This window comes from Lemur catta, chromosome 18, assembly GCF_020740605.2.
Source record: "Lemur catta isolate mLemCat1 chromosome 18, mLemCat1.pri, whole genome shotgun sequence".
Taxonomy (NCBI): domain Eukaryota; kingdom Metazoa; phylum Chordata; class Mammalia; order Primates; family Lemuridae; genus Lemur; species Lemur catta.
The window spans coordinates 43,070,769-43,096,589 of NC_059145.1; the positions used below are offsets into that span (position 1 = coordinate 43,070,769).

The 25,821-nt window shown below is 50.1% G+C and overlaps 1 protein-coding gene across 3 annotated transcripts in view; it reads left to right on the forward strand.

The window, feature by feature from the left end:
- The first annotated feature begins 3,068 nt into the window (after positions 1–3,068).
- The window catches only part of LIMD1 (LIM domain containing 1), a 67,011-nt gene continuing 44,258 nt past the window's right edge, over positions 3,069–25,821 (forward strand). For all 3 annotated transcript variants that reach the window (XM_045529809.1, XM_045529810.1, XM_045529811.1), the window contains exon 1: positions 3,069–5,120. In XM_045529809.1, coding sequence (XP_045385765.1) covers positions 3,713–5,120 — 1,408 coding nt within the window. In that variant the 5' untranslated portion in view covers positions 3,069–3,712. The remainder of the gene's footprint in view (positions 5,121–25,821) is intronic.

The window sequence follows — 25,821 nt, forward strand, 5'->3', positions numbered from 1 at the left end:
CCTTGCATGGACTTAACCACTGGAAAAATAGAGTGTTAAACATTTTTCATTTAATGGAACAAAATAAAACAAAACATTATTGGTAAACACTTAAAACCATCCACACTCCGCCTACCTACTGATAAAAATATTTAGCTCTTCAGTATTTTGCTTTTTAAACAACTGGTGTGCAAGTATGAACACATTTTTTGAAATATTAATCAACAGGTGTTTCCAAGCACCTGAAACAGACACAACCTGCCTGTATTAAATAACCACAGCTGGAATTCTAAATGTTGTGCACAGAACTTGAAAGCTCTCTGCCTCTTAAGTATTAAAGAGCAGCAGTAAAACACCTGCAGTCTCCTGGCTGTTTCTAGCATTTCTAAGCACTTCTAGCACAGTGGCATATAATTGTTTGATGCCCACGGGATAGCATCTTTATAAGCTATTTTGTAAAGGTGCAAGGTGCTCCACTGACTAAGAGGGGATAAGCCAGTTGGGGTAGGAAATATGTGGATTATGGATTCTGGTTTGTGTGTAGCTGGTGGAGATGGTGCAGCTGTTTCTAGGACGGCAGTGGGGGTGGGGAGTAAAGTCCACAGATTCTGGAAGGTTGAACACTCCAGGTAAACCAAGATGGGGGGAGGCAGGAAGGCACTGAGGATTGTGGGCCCCAGTGGGTGACAAGACAGGATGAAAAGAGAAGATGAGTTTATAAGAAGTCCTGGCTGATGTCTGTGGCTTCTGCACTCAGGGTCTCAGCCGTCCAAACTGAACACCCAGGAAGCTGGCTCTGGGCTTGCGGGACTTTGCACAGGGATGGCCACATGTTTCCAGGGCTTTGTCAGCTACAGCCCCCATACTTGGGGGTTAGGCAAAGTGGGACACAGTCTTCCACTCAGAAAGATGTACTCACCCCTGTGTGTACCAGGGCCACTGTCACAGTGCTTGGGGAGGCATGGGAATTGGGATTCTAGACTAGTGGTTCTCAAAGTGTGGCCCCTGAGCCAGCGGCACCAGCAGCATCAGCAGCATCACCTGGGAACTTGTTAGGGATACAAATTCTTAGTCCCCACCCTAGGCCTGCTGAATCAGAAACTCTGGGCATAGGGTCCAGCAGTCACTGTTTTAATAAGGTCCCCAAGGAACTCTGATGCATGTTCAAATTTAGGAACCACTGGTCTAGACCAGTTCCTGGTGATGCTAATGCTGCTGGTTCTGGGACCACACTTTGAGGACCACTGTTTTAGAAATTTCATAAGCAAATCACTCAGCTTACTAGTAAATCCAGTTATTAATTAGTATTGCCAAACACCGCAGGGCTGTTTAATAATGGTTACCTATGAGAAGGGATTGTGGGCAAGTATTTAAATTTTTATGTGTATCTATATTGCTCAAAATTGTTACCATAAGCATGTATTACTTTTGTAGACTAAAAAAGATTAAAAGATTTTTTAAAAATAAAAATAACTCATTCTATTATAGTGCTTTATGGCAGTGCTTCTCAAACTTCATTGTGCAACCCCCCCCACCCCAGGAATCTCATTAAAATGCAGATTCTGATTCAGTAGGTTGGCAGTCCCTCTGCTATTTTGCATTTTCAACCAGCTCCCTTGTGACTCAGAGTCCGCTGGTCCACCAATCATACTTAGGGTTTACAGCATAAAAAGTACTTTCATGTTATCATCTTATTTGTTCCTTGTCACAACCTTGGCAGACACAGATTCACTAATTCCACCATTAGGTACTACTATATACCAGGCACCTGTGCACACAGAGATGGCCTAATAGGGTGGAAAACCTACCAAACAAACAAACAAAAAAACGCATGTAAGCAGATACATGATTATAAATCGTGATCAGAACTGAGCAGGAATAAAGAGAGTGCCGAAAAAGAACAACACGGACCACTCCGAGAAGGCCTCTAAGGAGGAGGGATTTCAGCAGGCATGGGGGGAAAGGTGAGCAACCCAGAAGTTCAGGGGCAGGCTCCCGGAACACGCGGGGAAGGTCCCGAGCTGGAGCGCAGGGGAGGCAGGGCCCGCCAGCCCCGGAAGGCCGTGGTGCGGGGCGGATTTCAACCTCAGTCCGGGTAAGCACTGAGGGTTTAAGCAGGGAAGTGCCTGGTCTAGTATTTGCCTTAGGGATCCCGTTGGCTGCTGTGTGGAAACGAAACCTCTCCAGGGTCACCTCGCAGCTGGCGCAGGGAGGGCCTGGCCATGTGAGGGCGCCAAGGAGTCAGGCCCGGTGCCCCAGGAGTCCCGCGGACTCACTTGGGGATCGGGAGTCGCCATCTGGATCACAAGCCCACCGGGGCACGTGTTTTTACTGCAGCACTGAGGACAGCAGAAGCGCGTGCTACCGGGCGCACCAGGACTTTTCCCTTGTCCCCTTTTTCAGAAGACCTGGGCTCCCATCCACGCTTTGCTGGTCACAATGGCTTCTTGGACATTTCCCCCTCTCTGTCTTAATTTCCCTAAGTCTTAAAGAGGACGTTGGGCAGCCACGGGTGACACCCTGGATCGCCAATCGGGCACCTCGGGCAAGCCGGGCGGCTGGCACAGCCTGGGCAGCGGCGGCCACGAGCGGCACACGGGGTTGGTTCTCCCTCCGGGAAACTGAGGCACCACTGACGAGGAGCGGGCGCCACCGAAACTCCCCGCAAATTCCCAGCGGCCTGCTTCGGGGCCCCGCAGGCTGCCCAGGCCGCCCGCCAGTCTCCGCGCCGAGGCCCCAGCCCGGCGCTGCCAGGGGCGGGGCCGGGCACAGCGCCCGGGCCGCGAGGGGAGGCCAGAGGACCCTATCCCGTGCGGGACTCGCAGCGGCGCAGCCGTGGCGGCGCGAACTCCCGCGCAACCCCAGTGCTGGAGCGCGGGGCGGCCCCGCGCGGCCCCCTCGGGGTCCCCCGGCCCGGCCCGCCCGCGAGGCTCGGCCGCGCCGCCGGGCTCCGGCGTGCCCCAGGGCGCCCGCCCGCGCAGTCCCCGCCCCTCGCCGCCGCCCCCGCCTCCCGCGGGCCCGGGACGTGCCGGGCCGGCTGGCGAGCCGCAGGGGCTGCTCCCGGCGCGCTCACTTCCGCGTCCCGCCGCCGCCGCCGCCATCGGACAATGGGCCGCCTGCCCCGGCTGCCGTGAACTTCCCGCCGCGGCCCGGCCACCCTTGCGCCCCGGACGGCGCTCCCGCCCGCGCCGGCCAGGATCACAGCTTTGGGGGGCGCTGGAGGAAGCAGCGGGGCGACCGAGCGCCCGGGACGTGCCTGCGGCTCCGGGCTCCGCGCCGCCTTCGCTCCGGCCACGTCCGGCCCGCTGCCTCCGAACTCCCCCGGCCCGGCCAGCTTCGCCCCGGCCCCAGTCCTGTGGCTGCTGCTTTGTGGATTTCTGAGTTTGGTTGCTTAAAGAGGATGTAATTTTTCTTTTCTTCTTTGCCTTTTTCTTTTTCCTTTTATGATTTGAAAACTAGAAAAGAACTCCGAGGAGCAGGCCGGGGACAGCAAAACGCCGCCAGCAGCCCCCCAGGGAAAGGGAGTTGGAAGCAGACTTGGTCCAGCTGGCCCGGAGGCCTCAACTTCTGCTGGACTCCAGGTTCTGGGGTCATGACCCTCACACTGGGCAGGTGGAAGTCCTTACCTGTCCACGGCTGGACTTGAGCCCCCACCCTTCGCCAGCATCTCCCCGCCAACCGCCCCCACACTCTCACCTAGCACCTGGGCTGGGCCCGGACACCTGTCAGCGACATGGATAAATATGACGACCTGGGCCTGGAGGCCAGTAAATTCATCGAGGACCTGAACATGTATGAGGCCTCCAAGGATGGGCTCTTTCGAGTGGACAAGGGCGCAGGCAACAACCCCGAGTTTGAGGAAACACGGAGGGTGTTCGCCACCAAGATGGCCAAAATCCACCTCCAGCAGCAGCAACAGCTCCTGCAAGAGGAGACCCTGCCCAGGGGGAGCAGAGGCCCTGTCAACTGTGGGGGCCGCCTAGGCCCACAGGCCCACCGGGAAGCAGGTGTGGGCAGCAAGCTGACCATGGATGGTGCTGCCAAGCCCCCTCTTGCTGCCTCAACAGGGGCGCCTGGGGCAGCCACCACCATCGCCCCTGGGCAGCCCTCGTACCCAGCCCAGGAGCATAGGGCCAGGCCATATGTCCATGGCTCAAGACACCCCAACCAGGACTGTGGTTCCAGGGAGAGCCCAGCGAGTCCTGAGATGTCTGCTTTCCACCAGCCAGGCCTCTGCGAGGATCCTTCCTGCCTCACTCATGGAGATTATTACGACAACCTCTCCTTGCCAAGCCCAAAGTGGGGCGACAAATCAGGAGTATCCCCCAGCATCAGCCTGGGTGTAGGGAGTGGGTGGTCTGGCCCTCCAAGGAGTGACCCACCACTACCCAAACCCTGCAGGGACCATCATCTGTACCAGCCGCAGCTCTCCTTGAGCTCCAGCAGGTCTTTTGAGGGTGGCCTCAGTGGTCAGGATAGTGGCATTGGTGGCCGCAGCAGTGAGAAGACAGCAGGTCTTTGGTCCACTGCCTCCTCTCAGCGGGTGAGCCCTGGCCTTCCTTCTCCAGGATTGGAGAATGGGGCCCCAGCCCTGGGACCCACTCAGCCCAGGACCCCTTCTATTTCAGCACCCCCGGCCCTGAGCTGCCCCAGTCAAGGAGCTCTTCCAAGAACAAATTCGGAGCTGGGGATTGAGATTTCAGGTGTGATGTCCAAGCCCACTGTGGACCCTCAACCGTGGTTCCAGGATGGGCCCAAGTCTTACCTTTCCAGTTCTGCCCCATCATCCTCGCCAGCCGGCATGGATAGTTCACAGCTGGGTGCAGCCCCCGGGCTGGGTCCTAAGCCTGGTTGTACAGACCTTGGCACTGGTCCCAAGCTTGGCCCCACCAGCCTTGTCCATCCAGTGATGTCCACCCCACCTGAGTTATCTTGTAAAGAGGGTCCCCCAGGCTGGTGCCCTGATGGTAACCTGGGACCTGTGCTCCTGGAGAGCCCCAGCTCCCCCAGGGTGAGGCTGCCCTGCCAGACCCTTGTTCCAGGTACTGAGCTCAGACCCTCGGCTGCCGAATTGAAACTAGAAGCCCTCACCCAACGCCTGGAGCGAGAGATGGATGCTCACCCAAAGGCCGATTACTTTGGTGAGTGAGGGGCTGGTGGAGTTGCCCACGGTGGGGTGATGGGGTCCCTGAGCTTGGGGACATGCTCCCCACCAGGGATGTTGTAGTTGTAGCTCTCTTTGAGTGGCCTTTTTTTTTTTTTGCTTCCTCTTTTGGATGCTTCTTCTGATTCAGAAACTTGAAAGCATCCTTGGGCAGAAAGCGGATCTTGCAGCTGGGGGTTACCCATGTGTGCAGGGTGAAGCAGCAGGGTGGGATTGCTCATGACTGCTCTCAGAAAAGGGAAATGCTGTGGCTTTGGATTTCAAGGGTTTGGGGTGTGACTTTAGAGCCTCTTACGGTGATGGGTTCATGCAAGTCTTGAATGGGAGCAGCTTTCTCAGGACCACATACCCCTGAGCATAGTTGGTTGGGTGGGTCTGGCTATAGGAAGGACCAGTAGTTGGGGCGGGGGCTCTCAGCTTGCTCTGTGTGTGTGTGTGTGTGTGTGTGTGTGTGTGTGTGTGTGTGTGTGTGTGTCTGTAGGTACTTGTGTGCAGTTGAGGCAGGTGAGACACTACCATGGGAGACTGTTCCAGAGCAGTGGTTCTTAAGTGTAGTGTGTGGACCAGCAGCATCCCTTCCCCTGGGGACTGATCAGAAATGGAAATTTTGGGGCCCCACCCCAGACTTCCTGAATCAGAAACTCTGTGTTGGGACCTACAACCATTGATCCTGACATGTGGGGAGATTTACTCCCTTCTGGACCAGTGCCTCCTAACCCAGCCCAGCCTGGGGACCAGCCAGCAGCCAGTTTGCACCCACAGCTGTGGCTCAAATTAGGATGGAAGACGCTCCTTGCTAATTTTACTCAAATTTGTGTGTATTGTTTTATTCTCTTATTTAAAATGACAAACTCTTGGAGACTATGGGCTTCAACTTTTTTCTCCGCACACACAGGGTTTGGAGGTGGCAAGAAGGTCGCTATATCCTTTTGTTGAATAATGATTTAGCTGTCTCATAGGAGAGCTAACTAGAAAGACAGCCTATTCTTATAAGAGTCTAAGGGTTATTTTTGCTTTTTCGTTTTTTAACCCTGGATAATTGGGGTCATGATTTCCCCGTAGTCTGTGTCCTACTGGGGTAGTGGCTGTACTGAGGGGAGGAGTGCAGGGGCAGGGAAGGTCCTGGGAGGGGCAGATGGCTGGCTTACGGCTGTGTCTACTCTTGCTCTTTGTGAATGAACGAGTGTCCCGAGGGCCTTGGAGGGACAGGGGTCTGAGGTCCCCTGGCCGCTGGACATAGGTAACCCATGGTAGCATTGTATTTATGCATCTCGTGAGAATCCCCTTGGAGCCAGCTCTCACCCAACACCCGGCAGGCAGAGGTCAGGGTTACTGTTTATTGGTTTATTTTTTAAAGCACGTAGCACGGTCTTACTGTAAACTGTCCTTTCTCCTTTACAAATTCCTACCTTTAAGAGTAATAATTAGCTGGAAATATTCTGAGTCTTTTAATTTAAACTTTTGTTTAGTTTTTAATTTCAACCTCACTGAATAACAAAACAGTATTCATTTATTTATTCGTGGATGCAAGTTTATGCTCCGAATCAGAGCAGCGATATTAGCTAACACTATTCCTCTGTTCAGCATATTTATTGAGCATCTATCTTGGGTCATGCTCTGTTTTAGTCCTTGGGGATACATAGTGAACAGGACAGACAGAAACCTGTCTCCTGGAGCAGACTACGTAGTAGCAGGAGGCAGGAAATGAACAAAGTAAATAAGCATGTACTAGGGAGAGAAATGAGGTACAGGAGGGGGATGAAGCCACTGGGCTGGGGGTGGCAGGGAGATTTCCAGTTTTAAATCAGGTGATCAGGGAAGGTCCCACCAAGAAGATGCATTTGAGCAAAGGTTTGGAGGAAGCGAGGGACTGGAGAGAGTGTTTTTCCAGGGAAGGGGCAGACAGCAAGCATAGAGGCCCTGGGGGCGTGGTCTGTGCTGAGCACCATGCTAGACGCTTGATGTTGATATTTAATTTACTGATCACAGCACTCTAGGAAGCAGGTCTGCCATTGTGCCCATTTTACCAATGAGGAAACTGAAACTCAGAGATTCAATTACATACCGAGGCATCACAGGTGGTACTGGGTGTCACTGGGGCTTGAGCCTGACAGTTAAGCCTCAGGGCCCCTGCTTCTAACCAGCATTGCCAACTGTCTCCCAAGCAGAGGTTTGGAAACTTTATTAATTTATTTTTATGTGTTTTGAAAAAAAATGGAAGCGAAATTCATGTTACATAAAATGAACCTTTTTAAAGTGAAAAATTCAGTGGTTTTTAATACATTCACAATGTGGTGCAACCACCACGTCTATCTAATTCCAAAACATTTTCATCACCCCAAAGAAAACCCCATACTCATTAAGCAGTTCTCCCTATTTCCCCCTGGCTCCCGGCTCCTGGCAACAGCTAACGTGCATTCTGTCTGTATGGATTTACCTATTCTGGATATTTCATTTAAATGGAATCATGTCTTTTATTTATTTTTTGACTGAGTATCACATTTGCATGTAGACACTTTAAAAGATACACAAGCACTTTCAGTGAAAACTGAGTCTCCTTCCTAGGCCTGTTTGTAGTCCAGCGTCCTCGGTGTAATGAGCATGTGTGTGTGTCTCTGCCAGCCCCAGAGGTGGCACGCTGTCCCCCTGAACAATGTGTCTTGGCTGTCACTCTACATCAGCGTGTGTTGAGTTAGCTCCACTTGGCTGCTGTGTGGATGTGCCCGGGTCACGTAAGCAGCCCTCACTGACGGGCCCACCCGCAAGGCACAGGCATAGCTGCAGGATCAACTCCCAAGAGAGGGATTGTGGGGCTAGGGTGTCTGTGGCCTTTAGCTGTTGCCTAGTTGCTCTGCAGAGCTTGTGTCAAGGACCAAGCTGCCAGCTCTGTAGGAGAAAGTCTGCCCCATGCCTGCTTTGGTGGCAGAGCTTCCATCTGCTCTTCTGTGCCCGGCCCTGTGGCAGAGGAGGTCTCTCCATCTGAGCATCCTGCCCTGCCGCGGGACTTGAACGGACCCTGTGCCCCTCCAGGCCACACACCTCCCTCATCTGGAGCCCAAGGTGCTGCACCAGTTGAGCGACTCACCACCAGGGATGCCTTTCCTCTCCCTGCATCTGGCATTACTACAAAGATTTTGTCTACCCAACACACCGCATTTGTTAAATAAGGGCTGCCTTTTACTTCCAAATGGAAGCATATTTAGTGCTGTAGTGCACTTGCAATGAGAGTCAGAGTTGATGTCATTCTGGTGAAAAGCAAAGCAAAGTAGGTGTTTGGATTGATTAGCCTAGGCCCCTTTCTGCCAAACTAAAGGTGTCCCTTTGGGTATTTGACATTGTGGGAAGAGCTTGTGAATCCCTGTTACCACCTTTGAGACCCCTCAGGCTCTGTGCTGGGGACTCTTCTGGCACTTTCTGGCTGTCTCTGTGGGTTTAGTGAGATGTGGTCCTGCAGAGGCGAGGTTTCTTTACCTCCTCTGCTGGGCACGCCCCCGCGGGCCTCTGTGTCCGGGAGAGACTTAGGGAGATACGCTGATGCTGCTTGGAGAATGTTGCAGGGTTTCCAGCCTTCCTAGGTGTTGGTCTTAGAAGACGCCACCCAGTGCAGTGTGGCTTTTGCTGTCTTCCTCATGCTGGTCCTCTCCTCCCTTTCTGAGGAAAAAGGACACAAATAAATCACCTGTCATGGGCTGGGTTTCGGGGAAGCTGACTCTGAGACAGACTTGAGTGTGCAGAGGGCTTATTAAAGGGTGCTCTGGGGGTCCCCACATGTGGAGGGAGGAGAAGGAAGCAGGAGTGGGCAGAGGAGCTGAGCTGCCTTGCGGGCCTGACCCTGCAGGGAGCTGGAAGAGCCCTCAGAGTCGTCAGAGCTGGGCCGATGTCACATCCCCATGGATCAGCCATGGGGTGTTGTGACTGCCCTGGGAAGGGGATGCCCCGGGGGGAGGTGGCTCTGTGCAGCGGGGCAGTCCTGATAGGGGAGGCTGCCTGCTGGCTGGACCCCAGCAGCTGGGCCACGGCTCCTTCCACGAAGGGACATCTGGGGAGCCTACGCAGCGTCCGCCACACCCTCCCTTCTCTGGGCAGGTAGGAGTGTGTGACTCGAGTGCTGTGTTGGTTCTGACAGTAGCTACCGTGTATCGAGTGCCTGTGATGTGCCAGGCACTGGTTAAGTGCTCTTTGGGCATTGTTGGCGTTGAACCTTTACAGCCAGTTATTCTCTTTTTATAGTTGAGGAACCGAGGCCAGAGAGGTTAAGTGACTTGCTGGCGACTGCACAGGGATGAGGGGTGGCGCTTCCACACCAGTGGGGCTTTTCCTTCCACTCTGCTGCTGCATGGTGGGACTAGGCGGTCTCTCAGGTCTGAATGGATGCCTTCCGTTTGCCCCTCCGGATTCAGTCTCCACCCAGGTGTGGCCGGGGAAAAGGCTCTGCCAGACTGCGTTAGACAGCAGAGGGGAGGGAAGGCAAGAGTAAGTAGGTTCTAGGGTTTCCTTTACCCAGCAAGTGGATGGATGGGCCCACTCCCCACCCACGTGGAGGGAGAAGAGGCTGGCTCTATCTTTAGCTTTCCTGCCTTTGGCATTCTGACCTAGAAAACTGCAGTGGCAGATCCACCTTAGCCTGGGAGCCTGGAAACAGGTGTGACTCCTCCTAGGTATGGCCCGGCCGGCCGCTTGCCCCAGGGCCAGGGCACCTGTCTCACCTGATTTCATCTTACAGGCAGTGCACGGGGTTAAACGAGCAGTCCAAGCAAGGAACATGTCGATGTTGTCCTGTCTGTCAGTCTCCTACACGTGGACCTGCTCCTTGTCACAGTGACCTTTTAAGTACTTCTTATCTGACTACATTAGCAATAGATGCTTGAAATATGGGGCTTAATTCCAGCCTACATTGAAAAATTGAGCATTTTTCATATAAACAACATGGGCCAATCCTGTCATTGAGCAGCCCCTCCAGAATTCCAGGAGTGGGTCTGTCAGTGTCCCCAGAGGCCCCAGCTAGCCACCCCCGCATCAGGCATGTCATTTAACTCAAACCTGTCCTGAAGTAGAAGGTGGCAGAAGGTCATAGCCATCTGACTCTGAGTAACTGGCATGACAGCATGTGATTACCTGGGAACTTCCCCCAAAATGCCTTTTGGAGATATAGAGCCATAGTTTGGACCGACCGAATCCAGGCTTCCTTGACATGTAGTAAATTTCTGATCCTCCAGGTAACTTTCAAAAATGACATCCCAGACTCCAGGTCTGCCTGCCCAGCCCTGCTGGCGCATGCCCTGGGATGTGCAGATGCCTGACACTTGAGAAATTGGGCAGCCTGTGTGCATTTTTTTAAATGGACCAGGCTGTCTCCCCCTCAAAATCAGGAAGGCATATGTTTTCAACTTCTTTTTGATTTATAACGGACACATATCATAGATGTTCACAAAGTGACCAGCACCCAGATCAAGACAGACCATCACCCAGGAAACCCCCTTGGACCCCTTTCAGTCTCCACCACCATCCAAGGACCACTGCAGTCTGACTTCTAATAGCACAAATGAGCTTTTGGGCAAGCATGTGATTTGAAGAGACTCTTAAAATGCTGAAAAATGTGGCCAGGCATGGTGGCTCACGCCTGTTATCCCAGCACTTTGGGAGGCTGAGGCAGGAGAATTGCTTGAGGGCAGCAGTTCGAGACTAGCCTGGCCAACACAGTGAGACCCTATCTCTATAAAACATAAAAAAAAAAATTAGCTGGGTGTGGCCTGTAGATCGTGCCACTGCACTCTAGCCCAGACAGCAGAGCAAGACCCTGTCTCCAAAAAACAAACAAACAAACAAACAAATCATTGAAAAACATAAACACCCATTATGACATGTCTGGGGATGAGTGGAGATTGTGTAGGTGACCCAAACAAAGTGTGGGCTGGGGAGCCATTTGCTCGGGCCAGCTCTGCTGCATGCCTTCCTGGGCTGCTGAGCTCGCCCTGTGGTGGTGGCGGCTCCTGTGTGGTCAGTGGTCAAGGCTCTAGCACTACTTTGGTCCTCTGGGTCCTCTGAAGGGATGTGACTTCATCTTGTACCTTAGTCCCGTTTCAATAGCTTTTCTCTTAAGAGATTTCCAGGGGGAGATGATGAGTAAGCTCCAAACCTCGTTCAGAGAGGCTCCTCTTTTCCCTCAGCCACCAAGCCAGCGAGGCGTACGTGTCAGGTCCCCTCTGTGCCCTCAGCACTGGGCTGGGTGCTCTGAGGAAGGACAGCTGGGGGTTGACTCGGGTCCTCAAACTTGTGGTGGAGTCGTGCTCTTGCGCTCTGGGCTGCCCCCCACCCAACGCCCTGCCTTGCTCCCTCTGCTCCTGCCATACCGGTCTCCTTGCTGTTCCCTGAGGCTGTTGTGTCCCTGTCCATTCCCAGGGGACGTCCTCTGGCCAGCACGGTGCCGGGTGGGCGGGTCTGCCGGGAGCCATAGCCCTGGCGTGTCCTGACATGGGTTTCCCACGGTGTATGCCTGTCCTGTCATGCTTTCTCTTCTCCCTCCTCGGGGAGGTATATTTCTACTTTGTTCCTTTGTGATCAGGAAAGAATGTCTTATTTTTTCCATACATTCTTCCTGCTCTTTCCGTTAGCAATCCAGAGCATGAACCTGATCTTTAGTAAGACATGGTCATTCTTGCCAGAGGTTTTTTTAGAAAGTTATGTTTCTTTACATCTGGTGATTGATGGCTTCCACATAGGAGACAGAAGTGTGACAGAAAGGCATGCATTTGGGAGTCAAAAAACCAGGTGTTCTGGGCCTGATCCCCCCAGCTGCTCAAGGCACGATATTGGACAAGCCCCCCACCTCTGCTGAGGCAAGACGGCCTCTCAGGGCCCGTCCCAGCCCGAAGTTCTGAGACTGTGGCATTGGCTGGCATTAGATGCCTGGATTTCTGCCAACCACATAACAGGGACTGGGCAGCATCGTTGTTGGTAGTGGCAGAGAGCCTGAAAAGGCAGGGGCCAAGTGGCCTAACGTCCCAGCCCCTTTCCAAACCTCTGTAGAATTAAAACGTAATTTTTGGTTTTACTTATGGTTGCATTTTCTATTGCAAATGGTAATCGTTTCTACTTTAGATATTCGGGAAAATACATGCAATTAAAAGAAGAAACACGAATCACTCATGTGCCTGTCACTGTTAGAATAATTAGTATTAAGATTTTCTGCAGAAAGTTTCTAGTACAAAGTAGTAACGGAGCCCATTGGTGACGCAGAATATGTCATGTACTGTGGTTCTTAAATCTTTGGCCAAATGTAGAATCATTTACTGAGCTAGAGGCCAATTTGCTGTGAAGAGTGTATCTCAATAAAGTGAGATTAGAAAGGACTAAAGCTGTCCTTTAAGAAACAACCAAACCTGGTGATCCACTGGTATTATGATGATCACAGACCCCAAAGGCCTCCCGGGGCTCTCATTCCAATTAAACTTGGCGTCTTTAGTGCAGAGCATGGCTGGGAGCGCTGGTTTGTGGTGCTCGCTGTCCTTGTCTTTGCTGGCATGTTCCAGGCCTCTCTGAGGGCTCCTGTGGTACCCTGGGCGCCCCAGGTGTTGCTGGGTCTCAGGCCTGGTCATCTGACACAGGACAGTGGCCTGGGCCCAGCACCATCTGGGCTGGCCTTTCCCTTCTCTGTCCCACGTGGTGTGGGCCCAGTGGATGCCTGTTAAAGGAATGGAAGGAACTTCAGTTGGGCTGTGAAGGGGGAAGAAGAAATTTTTAGCTGGAGTTATGGCTCTGAGATGGTTTTGCTAAAGTCTAGCAGTTTCTCTGTGTCAGGCACTTCTCTAAGCATCTCACCTGTAGTAACTTTTTTAATCCTCCCAGTGACCCTAATATATTGTCCCCACTTTATAGATGGGGAAACAGGCACACAGAAGTTACCTGCCTGGTACATTTATGAGGTAGCTTTGCTGAGCCCGGGTGCTGAGTGCTGCCTCTTAGCTTCTGGAAGGCAGTGGCTTTATGACCATGGGAGCTTCAGAGGGCACTGTGGCCACAGGCAGGTCAGGGCTGAGGGTTCCTCTTTCTCTGGTGGAGCTAGGCCTACGACAGGAGTGACAAAGAAGGAAGAGGGTGGAGGGGCACGGAGCTGGCTAGAGGAGCTGGGTCCCACTCATGCAACCTGGGACCGTGTCCGGGTTTCTCTTCTGTCTGGGAGCCTGTGCCCACACGAGCATCTCCCTGCAGGGCAAGGACCCCCACAGAGGCTCGGAGGCACCAGGGCTGCTCTGTGGCCAGGCCCTGATTTCTCGTGTTCCTCTGAAGGGTGTGGGTTAGGGTGAGTGGGCCGTGCTCTCGGGGGTGCTTGTGTGACACCCCCATGTGCTTCAGGTGCGAGTACAGGTGTGCCAGCCCACACTTCCCTTGGGGGCAACCAGGATGCCTTATTCTGAGGGTCAGTGGCAACCCCAGGCTGTGTGCAGAGATGCTGGAACCAAACATGGGATGGAACTGTCCTTAGAGTCTTATCTGGCAAACTGAACAGAAACCTTACCCTAAAACAAAACAGGTCACCAAAATTTCCAAGGTGTGTCAATGACAGGGCAGTACTTGCCAGAGAATATTTGTATCTACTCCAGCTTATTTGTATCTACTCCAGCTTTTGTTTTTCACTTTTCCCTTCACAGGGAAACCAGCTGGACACAGGATCTCAGGGTCACGTTGGAAGGCAGGAGACTTTTTGCTTGAACATTTAATAGGGAGTACTTTAGGATCCACAGCCAGGTTATTTTTAAGTTTTGGGAGCCGTGAGTTTAGATTTGGCCAAGTTCCTTCCTCATCCTTCTTGTCGTGTGACTGTCTCTGTGTCCCAGGAGAGCGGAGACGGGTTACTCCCGGTTACTTGAACCCAGTTGGGAGCATGTCAGGGCCTCTACCTCCCTCCTCCAAAACATGTTTTTGTAACATATAGAAAGTTCTGGAAGTCTGCCCTGATGCAGCAAGAGAGGAGGGAATTTGAGTTCAGCATGAGTCTGCCCTGCAGCCCGTTCTGGGAGGTGTAACGACCAAGGTACTTAGGGGCGTAGCAGACAAGACACCTCTCTTACAATGCAGGCCCTGGGCCGGGCAGCATGTGAGGGTCATTTCACATGACAAGTCAGTAGGAAGTTTTGTGTTTTGTTGCCTGAAGCCCCTTCCCACAATGACAGCAGCTTCCCTGTTCTCCTGTGCCTCCTTGTTAGCTGAGTTTATGGATTTCCTTTCAGCAGGGTGGAACCAAGTTGTGGCCGAGTTTGTGCACGTGATGGTCAAGGCTCGCCCTGAGGTTTTGCATCTGCTGAAATGTTCCCCTGCCCCCCTCCCCCACCTCAGTTTGCATTGCTTCCTGATGCAGTTAGTAAATTTAGAAAGAGATGGATCTGGGGGCAGCCCAGCTGCTGGCTGTGGCTGGGCTCCAGGGCGTTTGCTGACAGAGTTATCTTTCCATTACACGTGGGCAGCAGGGATTGCGTTGCAGGCCTGATTGTGCCGCTTTCTGGCCCGTGCAAGAAACTTTTCTGCCCTCAGTTTCCCCATTTTATGGGGACTGGATGTCCCATGCTTATTATAATTCTGTTTCCTTTCTCTTGCTGTGAGCCTCAGAGCCAGTTTTGGATTTGGTGCTGTTGGCTGGGAGAAGACTCTTACCTCTTCGAGGCAGAACCTGCTTCAGGCACTGTGTGGGGGGCCCAGGCATGTGCATTGGTTAAACTTGGAAACTCTCCACCTTTTGCTTACAGAGAAGCCAGCGATGGAGTGGAGAAGCCTGAGTGGGGAGGGTGTGCAAAACACGTGTGCAATGACGTTTGCTTAGAAGCAAGTGAAGTCACATGGCATGCCTGGGTGCCCTTCCAGGTGGCTCCGTGCATGTTTATTGGGGGCCTACTGGCTGAGTAAGATGGGGTTCCTCTTCCTGGAGCCCGAGGAGCTGCCCTTTGCATTTCTGTAGTTCTTTAGAGTGTCCTTTTAGCTGTTAACATCACACACTGGAGGCACTTGTCCCTCAGAGCATTGAAGGGACTTTCCGTGAGTTCCATAGCAGAGTTGGGAGGCCTGGGGGCTGAGTGGCAGATCCAGGGCTTCAGACCTTCCTGGACAGCACTTTTTTCCACTACACTCTGGCCACCTCCAAAGTCTCATAACTGAGCTTGAGCCAGATTTGTGAAACTACGTGTCTAGGCTGGCTTCCTAGAAACAAATGCTGGGACAAAAATTCATATGCAAGTGATTTCTGAAGGGTGTCCTCTCAGGGCAGATGGGTAAGGGAGCGGGGAAGACGGACGGGGTGAGGAAGTCAAGGAAGGTGCAGTCTCAGCCCATGGAGAGCTCCGGAGTGTGATCTACACCCCAAGGTGGCCAGGTCTAGAAACTTGTCCTCCAGCCTGTGGCTGGGGAGGTGCTTTCTTGCATAGTTTGAAAAAGGCTTTGTCTTCTTGCCCTGTTTTCTGTGATGAAGATGCAATTCTGCAAACCAATCTGCTCAGGTGGGGAGTCTTAGATGTGTTTATAAGGTTGTTTTTTTTTTTTGTTTTGTTTGTTTTTGAGACAAAGTCTCACTCAGTTGCCCGGGCTAGAGTGCTATGGCATCATCGCATAGCTCACTGCAACCGCAAACTTCCTGGGCTCTGGTGATCCTGCTGCCTCAGCCTCTGGAGTAGCTGGGACTGCAGGTGTGCACCACCATGCCCGGCTAATTTTTCTATATTTTATAGAGATGGGGTCTCGCCCTTGCTCAGGCTGGTCTCCAACTCTGGCCTTCTGGCGATCCTCCTGCCTCAGCCTCCCAAAGTACTAGGATTACAGGCCTGAGCCATCATGCCTGGCTTTATTCATGAGATTTTTAATACTCAAAGATCACTTTATTACTGATGAGGATTTACTGTCCCTTGAGGCACTGGACCAAGTGTTCCTCACTTTCTAACTTACCCTTGCCAGGTAGGTCTTTATTTAGAACAGAAGCAAGAACCCAAAGATGGCCTTGCTTTATGCCCTAGCAAGTGGCTTGCATGGGAAGGGCCTGGATCATCAGGCATATTGCCCGCCACCCCCTTCCTCAGCTGGCCATTTCTGTCCATCACTCTCCAAGTCCCCATCCCAGTAAAGGCGGATTTTATTCAGATCCCCAGACCTCAGAGTGGGATACAGATACCATCCCAGCCCATGGCTACTAGGGGTTGCCTTGGACTGTCATGAGCCTTTTTGCCACCCAGGCACTTCTTTGAATTGTCCTAGCAAGGTCCCCTCCATGGGATCATCATGTGCCAACAAAGGTGACTCTGAAAGGCCCTTTTCCCACTTATGATGCTTAGTCCCTGTTGGCCTTGCTCATGACGTCAAAACTACATTCTTTTGGGGAAAACATTTCAGCTATATGACAAAGTGGCACTCAAGAAATAAGGAAAATGAAGAAATAAAGCTAAACACTGAATTAGCGATAAAATTCAAAATATAAAACACAGGACCAGGTTTATAGAAGTTACTCATGACATAATTGTCGAATGAATGAATCATGGTGTGTATTTATGATGTTACCCAATCAGAATATAAAAGTGAAATGTTTTGGTGACAATGCCGCTTTTTGCTCAGCAAGAGTGGGTTGAGAAACAGTGGATGCAGCACACATATTTTCTCCATAACTTGTGCCTGGTGGCAGCAGTGACAGCCTGTGCTGGTTTTCATTGGACCCTGACTACCTGTGAGCTTAGTGGGTAAGGACTTGAGTGACATCTCCTGTGGGTCAGACATGGAGTGGAAGTTGAACATTGGAGGGGCTGGACTTCTCAATTCTGTAAACTTGGGAAGTCCTATCCCTTGTGATAAACTTGAAACTTGATCACATTTTGAGGTGAGGGGCATTTTAGTCAGCGTGTAACTTGGGTGTCTCCAGATGGTTTCTTTTTTTCTCCTCCTCCTCCTCTTCCTCCTCTTCTTCCTCTTCCTCCTCCATGTGGTTTCCCTCCGTCATCCAGGCTGGAGTACAGTGTCACGACTGTAGCTCACTGCAGCCTCGACCTCCTAGGCTCAAGGGATCCTCCCCGCTCAGGCTCCCAAGTAGCTGGGACTGCAGGCGTGTGCCACCGCGCTCTGCTCTGGATAGTTTCTTGTCTTGCTTGGCTGAGTGGAGCTCCTGAGTCCTAAAGCTGGGGTTATGGACATGAACGCCCAGATGGATTGCTGGCTTTCCTGCTGGCTCCCATGGCTCTCACCTCCCCTGCCCCAGACCCTTCTCCCACCTCTGTGCATCATCACATCCAAAAAAAGGGTTCCAAGCCAGAATAATGCATTCCTTCAACAGCTATTATTGAGTACCTACTATGTACAAGAGACTGAATTAGGATTAGTGGGGCTTCCTTTTGTCACAAACACTTATCGTCTAGCTCCTCCTGCTGGAATCTGAGCTCCACGGGAGTGGGGTCCTGTCTCTTTTTTCACTGTTGTATCCCCAGGGCCCAGGGCAGTACTTGGCACACAGCAGGTGCTCAGTAAATACCTGTGGAATGAATGAGTGAGCACCCTGGCCAGATGGTGGAGGCAGATATGCCTTAACTTCCTCCTGAATGTCAGTGCTCTGACACACTCTGGAGTGAACCCACACCCCACACTGATGTGCTGGGGAGGCGGAGGCGCTGGGCTAGTGTCCACAGCCCTCACCCTGGCCAGCAGTTACTTGGTTGAGCCCTCCCATTGGGGTAGAAGGTACCTTGGGTAGCTGAGGACTGGAAGGGCCAGCGGAGGCTTGGACACCATGATTTGTCTGGGTGGAATCTTGCAGAGTTCTAGGGACCAGCTCCTCAAAGTCCTGGGGGAGTTTGGATGGGAGCAGGGAGACATGCTGGCAGGCACACGGAGTCTTACCTGAGAAGCCATTCATATTGCATTAAATCAGAATTTGAGGAGCTATTTGTGGGAATGAAAAGTCTCATAAACATGTAGGCTTTGGATCTGCCAACCCTGTATCTGCCACTAGCTGTGAGACCCTAGGCAGGTTGTTCAACATCCCTGTGCCTCAGTTTCCCCATCAGAAAAATGTGCATATGGTTGTTGTGAGGACTGAATTTGCTAGTATATATCTAAGCTGTCCAAAATGGGATTCTGACCACGTGCAGCTGTTACACACTTCAAAAGGTGGCTTGTCTGAGTTGAGATGTGCTTTAAGTGTGAAGTACTGGATTTGGAAGACTTGGTATGGAAAAAAGGATGTAAAACAGCTCGTTAATATTTTATATTGACTGTATGTTGAAATGAGACTATTTTGGTTATATTGGGCTAAGTAAAATATATTGTTAAAATTAGTTTCACCTGTTTTTACTTTTTTAAAGTGAGGCTACTTAAAAATGTGAAATCACACATGGCTTGCATTATTTTTTTGTAGGACAGGGCTACGCCACTTAGAACAGAGAATGACACGTGGTAATCGCTTGTTGTATAAGCTCTTGTTGTTATTATATTCTCAAAAATACTAAAGCATTTTTACTTTGTTCCACCTGAAAGCCAAGCCCAGATAAATTTGTTGAGAACCACAAATGCTTAAACAAAAAGGCTGCAGTTTGTTCAAGGGAGACATTTCATGATTGCCACCCACCAAATGAACCCCCTGAGGCCGGCTGCCTTATGGAAGGGATGGCAGGACTGTTCACAGGCAGCCTTAGAGCACGTGTTCTTTTTTTTTTTTTTTTTTTTTGAGACAGAGTGTCGCTCTGTCACCCTGGCTACAGTGCAGTGACATCATCATAGCTCACTACAACCTCAAACTCCTGGGCTCAAGCAATCCTCCTGCCTCAGCCTCCTGAGTAGCTGGGTTTACAGGCGTGAGCCACGATGGCTAATTTTTTTATTTTTAGTAGAGATGGGGTCTTGCTTTTGCTCAGGCTGGTCTTGAACTCCTGACCTCAAGCGATCCTCCCGCCTCGGGCCTCCCGGAGTTCTAGGGTTACGGGCGTGAGCCACCCCCACCTGGCCAGAGTGTGTGTTCTTACAGAGGAAGGAGGTACTCTGGGGTCTGAAGCTGCCATCTGCACAGGGCGTGACGGATCAGGTGGTAATTGCAGCTGAGCTGACTTTCCAGTCAAAAACACACTCTCAGTTTAGCAGGTACAGGCAGAGCATCCAAAAGAGATGGCCCATCCCTCGGCCCATCCCTTGAGGTAGGTAGAGGAGTGAATGGCAGTGTTTCCTGCCCAGAGGGGTGGGAGGAGGCTTGTCTGGGATTTGGCTCATCTGGGGTGGCCGTTGACAGGCTGTCTGTGCCCTGCTCCTCTGTCCAGGCTCTGGGGCCCCTGCCTGGGCGTGGGCTTCCTGAGAGGCACGTGGGGGAGGGTGGCCACGTCAGGGGCAGGCTGGGAGGGAGCTTTCCAGGCAACTTCCAAAGGCCCGTTTGTGTGGGGCTTGTCCTGACGCAGCTGAGGCTTTGCTCTCAGGTGGCAGGGACTTAACAGAGGCCCTTTGTTGGCTGACCACAGAGGTCAATGTTGGAAGCTGCGAATGGGCTGGAGCTGGCAGCCCCTCCTCTGCCTGTGGCTGATGGTGGGGGTGTGGGGTATGGGCAGAGGCAGCTCTGCCCAAATTTACAGCCAGAAAGCAAACAAGTGAAGTTAGGGGTAGCGGGAGGCAGGAAGAAGGGGAAGAAAAGAGCTGATGCTGAGTAAACTGGCAGGGCCTTGGCCCAGCTGTAAGTTGCTTGCGGGTCTTTGATCTCTGCATTGGATACTCAGGGGCAGCTGTGGAAGTCACTTAGTGTCACTTCTGCTGTGCTCTACTGCTCCAGGCAGTCACAAGCCCTCCCACACTCCCACTTCTCCTTGGTAGGAGTGTCTAGGAATTTGTGTCTGTGTTTTAAAAATCCTACATTTGCATACCGTGAACCATGTGGGTCGTGAGTTTTGACAAATGCATTCACCCGTGCGACCCACACTCCCGTCAAGATACAGAGCAGTTCCATCCCCAGCAAGTTCTCTCAAGCCTCTTCCCAGTTAGTGCCCACCCCCACACAACCACTATTTTGACTTTTTCGTCATTTATTAGTTTTGCCTGTTCTAAAGCGTAAAATAAATGGATTCATGTAGTATTTATATGCATTCAATCCTTATTATCCATGGATTCTGTATTTGTGAATCTGCCTACTTGCTAAAATTTATTTGTAACCCCAAAATGAATATTCATCTCACTTTTGTGGTCATTTGCAGACACACACAGGGCACTGAAAAATTTGAGGCCCTTAACACACATCCGCCCAGCTTTGAACAAGGCAAAGCTCTGCCTTCTTGTTTCAGCTCTCATGCTTTGAATAGTGGCCTTTTCATGCTATTTAGTGCCATTCTTTTTTTTCACTTTTGTGCATTTTCTTGGTAATATCACTGTTTAAAATGTCCCCCAAGTGTAGTGCTGAAGTACTATCTGCTGTTCGCAAGAAGGCTGTGATGTGCCTTACGAAGAAAATACATGCGTTAGAGAAGCTTTGCTCAGGCACGAGATAGAGCTGCTGGCCGAGGCTCAGTGTCAATGAATCAACAATCTATATTAAATGAGATGTCTTAAAACAGAAACACACTTAAAACAAGGTTATTTATTGATCAGTTGATGAAAATGTGGCCAGAGGCTCTCAGAAACCTAACCCTGGGTTTCTGCTAGAAGCGATGGTGCAGTATTCACTAATTCAGTGTTCTTGGCGATTTTATAGAACATATAACTACTGTAAATAATGAGAATCAACTATAGTACTCCTTTGTCTAGCTTATTTCACTCAGATAACGTCTGTGACATTCAGCTATGCCTACAGTCCCCAACCCCTGGGCTGTGGACCGGGATCAGTCCATGGCCTGTTAGGGACCAGGCAGCAGAGTTCTGCTGCCCTCCACCCCCAGTCTGTGGAAAAATCGTCTTCCATGAAACCGGTCCCTGAGGGCTGCTGAACTGCTGTTGCATTATCAATTGTGCTTTTTTAATGCTGAAAAGTATTCCATTGTATGGATACACCATAGTTTGTTTTTCCATTGCCCTATTGAGATATGTCTGGTTTCTTTCCATTTTTGGCTATTATGAATAAGTCTGCTAAGATTGTGTGTGTACGGGGGTCTTTATATAGACACGTGCTTTCATTTCTCTTGGGTAATACCTAGAAGTGGAATTGCTGGATCATATAGGAGGTGCACGTGTAACTTTTTCAGCAACTGCCAAAAAGTTTTCCAGTGGCTGTGCCATTTAACATTCGCAGCAGCAGTATGCGAGAGTTCCTCCTTTGACTCTTGAGCTGTTTTTGGAATTTCTTGGGGCCTCTGCTTTCCTTGTCACTTTTCCAAGCCACCTGCTCTCTGAGCTGGTGACACTTGGCCAATAAGTACCCTTTCAATTTCTTCTGTAAAATATTATGAGATTTTTATCCCTTTTTTGATAGTTACTATGCTCTCTTGATAGTTTAATTTTTTTTAAACCAGGTTTGTCTAGTACAGATGTCTTCTGTGTTTTTTTTTTTTTTGCCTTTTTTAAACCTTAAACACAGCTAACTGTAGAAAAGTCAGAAGATACAGACCACAAAAAGAGTAAGAAAAGTCACCCATCGTCCTACCCTAGGAATACTCACTGTTAAGACAGACTTTTTTTTATGCATAGATATTTCATTTTAGGGAATTTGAGTAAATTAAAATTAACTTTATTTGTTGTAGAGTTGGAGACTTTAGTGGAAGTTGTGCTGATAAGAGGGTATAGGGGAGTCAAGGAAGGGTGATTTTAGAAGTGAGCTTACTTGAGAAAGTGGCTTCAAAATCTGTGACAATTTGAGCAACAAAATAGATAATAATAGAAGTAGATTGCAACCTGGAGAATAAAATAAATATCTGTGAGTCCTTACTGATATAAATACATAAAAGAGGAGAAGGGAAAACTTTCTTGTTGTTGTTAATAGAGACGAGGTCTTGCTATGTTGCCCAGGCTAGTCTTGAACTCCTGGCCTCAGGTGATTCTCCTGCCTCAGCCTCCCGAGTAGCTGGGACTACAGGTGCATGCCACTGCAGAAGGGAAAACTTTTGTGCAGGAGATTCCATTGGTAAAATGTAAAACAAAGTATGAAAATAGAGAGGTCACCATTTGGAAAGATCACTGTAATAACTGTTTCTGGCAAGAGTCATCAATGGATGCTGCACAGTGGGTAAAAAGATGATGAGGAACAGGATATTTACTTGATCTCAAAGTATTTCTTCCTAAAGCTATGAATTACGAAGAGAAAAAGAGTAACTTTACAGTGGAGAAATCTGGCGGACACCACCCTAGCCAAGTGATCAGTGTTAACACCACCAGTAAAATGTTCCATTCCGTGTGTTGACACCGTGCACACTCTGATGTGCTGCACTGAGGAGGACACGACAGCACTTCTGGGGTGTTCCTGCCAGAAACGCATGACCTTGGTCTGACCATGTAGAAACATTAGACAAATCCAGATTGAGGGACAGTGTGCCAAATAGTTGGCCAGTACTCTTGCAAAGGGTCAAGGTCATGAAAGACAAAGAAAGACTGAGGAACTGTCTCAGATTAAAGGAGACCAAGAGACTCGACAGCTAAATGCAGTGGATTTAGTTCCAGGATTGGATCCTGCTCCAGTCAAAAAGGACATTTGTGGGACAGTTGGCAAAATTTGAATAAGGTCTGTAGATTATTATTGTTATTATTATTATTATTTTTGAGACAGAGTCTTGCTCTGTCACCCTGGCTAGGGTGCCATGGCATTAGCCTAGCTCAACGCAACCTCAAACTCCTGGGCTCGAGCAATCCTCCTGCCTCAGCCTCTCAAGTAGCTGGGACTACAGATGCACAGTCGCCATGCCTGGCCACTTCTTTCTGTTTTTAGTAGAGACACCAGTCTCCATCTTGCTCAGGCTGGCTTTAGACTCCTGAGCTCAAGCGATCCTCCTGCCTCGGCCTCCCAGAGTGCTAGGATTACAGGTATGAGTCACTGTGCCCTGCCAGGTCTGTAGATTAGTATTTATTATATGTATTGTAGATATCAGTATGTATTTTACAGGTGTTAATTTCCTGATTTTTGGTGATTGTACTGTGGTTGTGCAAGATGTTAACATTTGGGAAATCTGGTGAAGGGTACATGAGAAGTCTCTGTATTACTTTTACAGCTTTTTTGTAAGTCAGAATCACTGGAAAAGACCCTGCAAGGGCAGTGGGCTTGCAGGTGGGGTGCTAGCCCTCTGTGCATTGGGAAGGGCTAGTCATGAGGCTGAAGAATGTTTTGAGGAGTTTGAACTTTTCCTGGAGCTATAATATTAGAGTAATAATTAGTGTCCATCCTTGTGGTCATGTCTTTATGTATTTACTTAAAATATAAAATAAAACAAAATAGAGAACAATGTGGCACATACTGTATGGCGGTTACCTCCCTTTTTTAAATTTAACATTGTGTTATGAACATTTTTATGCCACAAAATAATACTCTAGAACAGATGACTATTTAAAATTAAAAATTAATTAAAATTAAATAAAATGTAAAATTCACTGTCTTTGTTGCACTAGCAGCATTTCACATGCTCAGCAGCCACTTGAGCTGTCACGTTGGACACTGCAGAATAGAACATTCATTATTCCAGAAAAAGTTCTCTTGGGCAGTGCTGCTATAGAATATGATTTTGACAGGTTGTATTGCACTTAACTTTACCTCTGCGTTTGGGTATTTATATTGTTTCCAGTTTTTCATATTTAAGTGTTTCAATAATATTTTGATGAGTACTCTTGTACATTTTTAAAAATAATAGCTTTATTGAGGTGTAATTCACATACCATAAAGCTGTCCTTTGAAATTGTACAATTCAGTGGTTTTTAGTATAGTCACACAGTTGTGCAACCGTCACCACTCTCTAATTTTAGAATATTTTCATTACCCCCAAAAGAAACCCTGCCCCCATGGGCAGTCCCTCCATGCCCCTGTTCCCCACGTCCCTGGGCACCCACTCCCTTACTTGCTGTCTCAGTGCACATCTATTTTGGGGAACATCTTTGCTTTTTTTACTTTGTGGAAAATTCTGTTAAATTATAGTATTCCCTCCTTATCCATGGGGGATACATTCCACAACCCCAAGTAGATGCCTGAAACTGCGGATAGTACCGAACCTTCCCTACACTGTATTTTGTCCTATACATACATAGCAATGCTGAGGTTTAATTTATAAATTAGGCACAATAAGAGATTGATAATAACAATAATAAAATAGAACAATTATAACCATATATTATAATAAAAATTATGTGAATGCGCTCTCTTTCTCTCTCAGATTATCTTACTGTACTATACCCATCTATTTTCGGACCATGGTTGGCTGCAGCTAACTGAGACCACGGAAGCACAACCCCAGATAAGAGGGACTACTGTGCTGGCCAAATGGTGTGAACTTTAACAAGGGCTTTTGATACGTCTTGCCAGACTGCCCTGCAGAAGGGTGGTCCATGTTTACACTTCCACTAAGAGTGTCTGAGAGGGCCCTTTGCTTTACACCCCAGTGACACTGTTGTCATTGTTATTCTCCGTCTTTGCCCATCGGTAAGTGACAAGTGGCATTGCCTCTTTGCATATGACAGCTTGCAATGCAGAACATCTTTGCCAATGCTGGTCGGCCATTCCTGCTTCAGACTGGAGTTGGGAAAGGTCAGTGGCCTCTGTGTGGAGAGACTGGAACTGAAGAGCCTCATCAGGAAAGAGAGGAAGGCCAGGGAGGAGGCTGCAACCAGAGGCTGCGTGGCAGTGGTGCCCTGGCGCTGGCTGTAGGAGGGCTTAGTGTAGGAGTTGGGCTGCTCATCAGGGATGCCTGAACTCCTTGTTCCTCTGGAGAGTGGAGGTGGGAGTCATTTAGGCCAGGAAACAGTAGTGTCTTGGACAAAAGTGCACCTGCTGGTGGTCTGGCAAGGCGAGCTCAAGCTCACAGTGATTGGGAAATTGTGTTAGAAACTTCCTTTCCCACTGCAATGAAGTGAGGCCATCACTGGTTTTGAGGCCATGTGTGTTTTAGTGGCAGCTTCAGTGAAGAAAGTAGACTGGCGCAATGACCCCATAGCCCAGAATGACCTTAAATACTTCCTTTGTGGCTTGGTGATAGCTTTACCCATTGACTCAGGAACTGCAGAGTGTGTGAGAGAGAGGGCAGAGGGAGGGCAGCCCCAGGGTGCCAGGTAGGAGGCAGCGTGTTGTGTTATAATATCTATATCTGTGGTTGTTCTCCTGGGCCGCATGTTAGAATCAGCTGGGGGCTTTTGCTCTCTCCCTGGAGAAGGAACCCGTCTCTGGAGGCTGTGTTGGGCATCTGCACCTTGATTCTGCACAGCCAGACATGAGAAATCGTGCTGTGATTTGCATATTAGTCAGGAGCCCAGCACCAACCACCCCCGGGGACTTGCTGTGAGCTTACAGATTGGCTAGGGGGAGGACTGTTCCTGGGATCATCAGTCCAGCTCTGCCACGAGGGCTTGGTCCGTCTTGCAGAACCTGTTGATGCCCAGAGCTGTGCAGTCAGGCTGTAACCTTCAGCTGAGAAAGAGCCCAAATGTGCTTTTAGGCAGGTCTGCCCCTTCTAGGGTATCCACAGACCTTGACGGGAGCCCTGACCTTGCCTCAGCCCCCTCCCAGCACACAGCAGGTGGTTCAGGGCTGTGTGACCCCACCTGATGTCTAGTGGGGTGGTGGGGGCACAGCT